Here is a 6,111-nt window from a genome sequence, read left to right on the forward strand (position 1 = left end):
TTATACCAAAACGCAACTGTAAACGTTGACAACCATTCACTTCTATCCGCAACCAATCGCAATCACCACCAATAGCTATTTACCAACTAGTCAGTATCAACCGTCCACAATCGCCACCAAACATTTTGAAAACGCTAACATCTGCAACTGTAACTGCATCGGTAGTCGGTACAACCAGTCGGGGCCTAACTGCTACGCAATGCCTCGGGACGGGTTTATAGAACTAAGCCCGAAGTTTGGTAAGATTCGGGTTTGGATTTTGGGTTCGGATTCGGGACGGGATGTATCGACCGGTTAATACCTTCTTCTATGTGTAATGATAATTTTTTTTCGTATTTATTTATTTTAAATAAATTGGACTTTTCGGTCGGAAACCTGATCTAAATCTGATCCAGAAGTCTAAATGTTTTCGGATCTATAAATTCAGATCCAAATCCGACATTTTTCGGCAGGGGTAAATATACTAGGGCGAGTGATAGTCGACGGCGCCGTTAGTTTTGCATGTTTCCGTTTTGTTTGTAAAAAAAAAAAGACTGTCATGTACGGGTTTTCCGTTACATGTGGCTGGCTGCTGGTACTTAAGCTTTGTATTAACACCGTTTCACTTGGTGAACACACAGAAAATGGTTCCACAAAATATAAATGTCTTATTCTCTCTGTTTAATCAATAATATACGATGAAAAACCTTTAGATATGATAGATTAATGAGAATGAATTTTTAGATAATTGCTAAAAAAATAATTCAAAGATTGATTATTTTCTTAATTTTAAAAATTCCGAAGCAAATGGTTTAGGGCCCATAAGAAGCAAATGTTGATTTGTTGGGCCTACAAATGGGCCCAAAAGAAATTTTGTCACTTGGGCTGTGGAACCCTCTGAATAGGCGAGAGTCTTAGCGAGTCCAATCTAGTGTCACTCCCTCGGCGTTCCTTTTTGCCTTCAAAAATCCATAAACATCACTTTAACGGATGGTATAACAATGGAGTTCGGCCTTTGCCTTTCGCTACCGCAAGTGATAACAAAGTTAACAAAAACAGTAAATCCGGCATGGGAAGGAACGTAGAAACAAGAGTGTCGAGACGGTTCATTCGGGATTACGGAAACGAGACGTGTGAACGAAGTTAACAAGGAAGAGACAGAGAGTTATCGTAAGTAGATCCGACGTGGTGAATGACAAATCCGTAGATCTTGCGCTTCAAACGCTCGATCTTGTCCGTTAAGGACGGATCCTCCTCTTCCTCTCGGGACGAAACCACTCGGTCCAACCACTCGTTGACACGCTTCAGCTGCGACAGAACAGCCGCTATGGAGCTGCAGTCCAGAGACAGAGCAGCCGCCGTGTTTTTGTTGTCAAGAGATGACTCGACGAACCCTAGGAACCACTTCTGCATCTCGGTCTGTAACTTCGCTGCGAGTTTAACTGTCTCCTTCATTCCGTCTCCATCAGTCCACTTCCCGAGGGCATGATCTGAAACGCCGATTTTGCGACCAGAAACATCATCAGTCAAAGAGGATATCTCACAGTTAAGTTGTGATCCGCAAGTGTTTCAGATGAAAATCGATTTCGATACATTAGATGGTATGTGAGCAAACCTGTTTTAGGGTTGGTCTCGATAGAGGGTCTGTGAGGTTGGCGATTGGAAGTACATTTTTTAAGAACAGAAGGCGCTTCGTTGCTCTTCTGGTTTGGCACGAGTGAGACTACATCAAGATCGGTGGCTAATGCAGCCTCCACCCAAAGAGAGATTGAGTTTGATTGCTCGGCCGAGGCGTCATGTGCTGAAGAATGGCCGAAAGCAACAGACTTGGCGATCTTAGAGTATCTCACGGTGTCTTCATAGATGGCCAGAAATTGATTGATGGTGGGGAGTGGATTTCCGAGCTTCGGTGTCAAAGACAGTTCAGAAAATTTACTGAAATGGAGAGCAAACAATGGAGTCGAGGGTAAGTCATGATTATCGATAACAAAAGCAGGAGGGCTGAAGTCTAAAAATTCAATCAATCCGAGGAGTTTTAATGGCAGATGCATCGTGAATGAACCGCATTCAGATGAGGGATTTACCTTAAACACCTAATGATACACTCGTTCGAGTTGGCTTCTTCCAAAGCTCGAGCTGCGGTTCTAGCGGCAACATCTCTTCTACGGGTAGCCTCCTGAGTGTTCAGATCGTACAATCACAGATTCAGAAAGAAGGAAACAAAGCAATTATTGTTCAATACGACTGAACAAATGCTTACCTTTGCGAGTTTCGCAAGGTCCTGTGAGACGGTATCCCATGGTATGCTTCCATCAGTCCATTTCGGTTCATGAAAGGTGATGCCAAGCGCTTCAATGGCTGAAGCCTCATGGACTGAACTAGTTTCTGATGAACAGGACTTATCTTTATCTTCACATGTTGAGGTGTCCTCCTTCTCACCCTTTCGGCTATTCACATCGCTAAGACGCCTCGATATAGCAGCCTGAAATATTCGTAAGAAACAGTGTTCACGAACCAAATCTGCTGCTATGAAGATCTAAGTGCCAGAATTTGAGGGTTTTGTTCAAGTGGGTAATGGGTGGATCACCTGAGTACGCAGGATTGCCTGAAGATCAGGCTTGTTCTTAGCAGAACCCTTCTCTTTCTGCTCCTTCTGGGCACTTCCATCGGCTGATACAGCATTCATTCCGGTCCCGGACTCATCCCAGCTCTTGCGATTACTACCCTTGGCTGATGAACCGACGAGGGCTTCTGACACCTTGGAAATTCCGGCAACAATGGCCGCCATCTTCTTCTTCCCGGACGAATCTCCGACCATCGGAGAGACCTTGAAAATACCCGACAGCCTCCGTCCCGGCGAAACCGAAGTCCTCCTTCCACTCGGAGATGGATGGAGCTTCCTCCCTGTCGGCGACGGTTGTCGATACCTCGACGGAACCACAATCGCAGGCTCCCTCGCCACCTTCCTGTTATCCTCACGCGCCGCCACGAGGCTCGGCACCACGCACTTAGAAGGCACCGGAGACGCTGATCTCCTTCCCTTCCCGGCCTCCGCCGCCGGCGACGGATCTCTCTTCTTCCCCGTCGAGATTGACCTCTTCGATGACGCCGGTGACGAGAATCTCTGCGGTGTCTGCTTTGATCTCGGATTCAGATTCTCTTCGTTCCGATTCATCGGAGCAAGTGCTTGCCTCCCGGCGTATCTGGAAGACTCCTTGCTCTGTGACGTCACTGCCGTGACATCGTCGTCGACACGCTTATTGTTCAAGTAAACTGCGATTGGGTCGAGGGAGTACTCGGAATCGGCGACGGGTTGGATGACGAAGTCACGTTTGGACCCGGAGGAGACGCGAGCGATGAGCGGCTCGGGAGATCCGACGAAGGGATGGCGGCCGGCGACGGGGCGGATACCGACGGCGCGAGGGACGGGGGTGGAGAAATCGAGACGTTCGAGGTAGATGAACTGACCGAGCTGGAGACGGTTGGTGAGGATGAGATCGGTGTCGCGGTCTGAGAGAGAGACGTAGGTGGAGTTAAGGGAGTCGGAGATCTGGACGAAGAAGCCATGGTTGGGCCAGAGATCGGAGCCGGCGAGGGCGGGGACGATTCCGGTGACTTGGAGGAGGGGGGATCTGTGGTCGCCGGTGACGCGAGTGCCGGAGTTCATTGACTGGAGGAGCTTCAGGAGGATTCCTGGCGTGAGAGACGCCATTTTCGTGTGAGTGAGCTCTCTGTATGTGTGTGACAGTGGGAGTATTGGAGGGGGAGAAGAAGAAGAAGAAGAAGAAGAGATGAGGGCATGGGAGATTTCGGGCCGTTACGGGATTTGAATTTTGAATTTTTTCGCCACCCTTTTTGTTTAAATTATTATTCTACTCGAAATTATTATTTTTTTTTAACGGGACGGAGTACGGAGAAATTAAATTTAAAAACGGTACATGGTTGAAAAAACCCAACTTTAAAAATTTAGAAACATAAGATTACATATTACGCCAAGGCACAAACTTTTACGTGTAAAGTAATAATCAGAATAACAGAAGAAAATCTCCATGTATGCACTCATGTCAAATTCCGTAACCAATCAGAGAATGCATTTAGATTCAACGGGAACGAAAACCCGTCACATGTACGTCCGTTGCCATACTAATCTAGGTTTAGAGTTCTCATCGTCTATGATATTGATACCTTTTGTCATGGATGCTCGTTTCCCATTCTCATCTCGATTATTTCAATTTTAGAAAAACCATAACCGTTCGATTTTTATATCAATTTTTAGTTTGAATAAGTTTTTTCTCAAAAAAAGTAACCATTTGAAAAAAAAAATAGATTTCCGATATTCATTCCCATGTAAACTTTGTTATTATTATTTATTTTTTAAAAAATTATCGGACTTTCGGATGGATTCGAAACTCGATTTGAGTTCAGTCTGGAAATCCGATTTTGGGGTCGAAAAACTTCAATCCGAAATCCGACATTTTCGGGTGGGTTCAGATCGAAGTTCAGACTTCGAGTCTAAATTGACATCCTGCATCCCATCACAAAAGACTCGAGGAAACAGAGACCGAACCGTATAATAAGCTCGAAGCTCGTGATAAAATGACAAACATTTAGAAATAACCAAAATTACAAACTCACCCAAGAAAAAAGTTTATATCAGTTTCACAATACATACGTATAACAACTTCTCTTTAGTAAAATCTAATGACGAACAGTAGATAGCCAAAACCATTTTCGGTGTTCAATGTTTACGCAACAAAGAAGAGGAAAATCATGAGAAATGCAACGAGTACGAAGAATATCTTAATCATCAACCATCTGTTCGATGATATGCTGTTGAGGTACCTGGCCAGTTGGGTCTGCGCCCCTTCCACGTTCGCCAATGTATCATCCATGTTCTGATCGATCCTGTGACGATAATATATTAACGTAAATTATACTTCCTATCTCCGAGATCAACAGACAGCGGAATGATTCTCGGTACCAAGTTCCGTGCCTAAAGGGTTTGATCTAAGTTCCCAAAGATTTGATTGATCTAGACATGGATATGTTTGCTCAAGAGGAAGGAAGACAAAACCTGATAGCAATCTCTCCTTGCTGAGAGACCATAGTCGCGAGTTGTGTGAAGATGTTGCTTAGCTCGTGAATCGTTGATTCGACGTTGTGAAGAGCTTCTGCACGGCTCTGCATGTAAGTGTCTTGTAACGGGACCATCTGTTGCTGCTGCTGCTGCTGTTGTTGTCGATTCTGCAACAATGGTGCAGATTCCGCATCTCCTTGTTTGCTATAAATGGAGAGAGAATATTAGACGCTCAGTCCGGACCCAGGTTGAGATTTTTGTTTCGACCCTCATTTCTTAACAATGCAAAAATTGCAGTTTCTGCCATGAAGGATGGTATATCGGGGAAAGCTAGACAAACATGCTGGGCTTCCCACCACACCAAATTCTTAACCATGATCTAAGAGAGATAAACAAGAACAAATGAGATAACCCGATTTCTAGAAGTTTACCTCGGGAATAACTGCGATGATGATGATGCTGAACCATTTGCCCATGGAGGAGGAGCAGGTTCAGTAGCAGCAGGCTTAGCAGCCAAAGGACGTTGACAAATGAAAGGATTTGCGGATTCTTTGGAAGCGTTCGAAGAAAATAATTGCCTTCTATTCTCATGAACCTTCATGTTCTGCAATGCACATCAGTAAACCAAACATCATATGCGCATTATAACACTAGAAGTAAGATGAAGGGTAAAGCCTAAGCTATCTGTTCATCATCGAAAGATTTAAAAAAATAAAGGAAAGGAAGAAAAAACCTCGGTTCTCATAGTGAGGACATCTTTGAACTCTTTGGTTGCATCCATAAGACGATTCTTTAGGTTGTCCACAACTGTGACTGAGTGAGTGGTCGTGTCACTAGAGAAGCTACCACTATCATTTTGGGAGCTGCAGAGAACTTGAAGGTCGATAACAGCAGTATTCAAAACCGAAATCTCTTGTTTAATCACTGCTGTCAGCTCTTGTATCTCCCTGGTGGGATCATCAAAAACCGATGTCCTCTTTGCGACTGGTTGGAAAGAGAATAACGGGTCAATACACTATGCCCCAAATTTTGAAAAATCAGTAGCCTCATCTTTC

The 6,111-nt window shown here is 44.6% G+C and overlaps 2 protein-coding genes across 2 annotated transcripts in view; both read right to left on the bottom strand.

Moving 5' to 3' along the window:
• Positions 1-1,005: 1,005 nt before the first annotated feature.
• On the bottom strand, positions 1,006-3,822 carry LOC104804579. Its single transcript, XM_010528893.2, has 5 exons — positions 2,567-3,822; positions 2,240-2,461; positions 2,064-2,155; positions 1,595-1,914; positions 1,006-1,469 (listed from the first exon to the last, which is right to left on the bottom strand). Exons 1-5 carry the CDS (start codon positions 3,689-3,691, stop codon positions 1,123-1,125), a joined length of 2,106 nt encoding a protein of 701 aa, XP_010527195.1. The 5' UTR covers positions 3,692-3,822; the 3' UTR covers positions 1,006-1,122.
• Positions 3,823-4,548: 726 nt separating this feature from the next.
• LOC104804580 (syntaxin-32) overlaps positions 4,549-6,111 on the bottom strand; it is a 2,891-nt gene continuing 1,328 nt past the window's right edge. Inside the window, exons 2-5 of the mRNA XM_010528894.1 lie at positions 5,790-6,040; positions 5,488-5,660; positions 5,054-5,260; positions 4,549-4,884 (exon numbers count right to left, since the gene is read on the bottom strand). Coding sequence (XP_010527196.1) covers positions 4,725-4,884; positions 5,054-5,260; positions 5,488-5,660; positions 5,790-6,040 — 791 coding nt within the window. The 3' untranslated portion in view covers positions 4,549-4,724. The remainder of the gene's footprint in view (positions 4,885-5,053; positions 5,261-5,487; positions 5,661-5,789; positions 6,041-6,111) is intronic.

This window comes from Tarenaya hassleriana, unplaced genomic scaffold (assembly GCF_000463585.1).
Source record: "Tarenaya hassleriana unplaced genomic scaffold, ASM46358v1 Cleome90, whole genome shotgun sequence".
NCBI lineage: Eukaryota > Viridiplantae > Streptophyta > Magnoliopsida > Brassicales > Cleomaceae > Tarenaya > Tarenaya hassleriana.

What these genes read in the sequence shown, in the direction of transcription:
- LOC104804579 (XM_010528893.2), bottom strand. Translation starts at nt 3,691, where the DNA reads ATGGCGTCTCTCACGCCAGGAATCCTCCTGAAGCTCCTCCAGTCAATG. An exon ending in TGTATCATTAGGTGTTTAAG is followed by an intron (nt 1,915 to 2,063) that starts GTAAATCCCTCA and finishes TCTCCATTTCAG; the next exon opens with TAAATTTTCTGAACTGTCTT. An exon ending in CGAGACCAACCCTAAAACAG is followed by an intron (nt 1,470 to 1,594) that starts GTTTGCTCACAT and finishes TCGGCGTTTCAG; the next exon opens with ATCATGCCCTCGGGAAGTGG.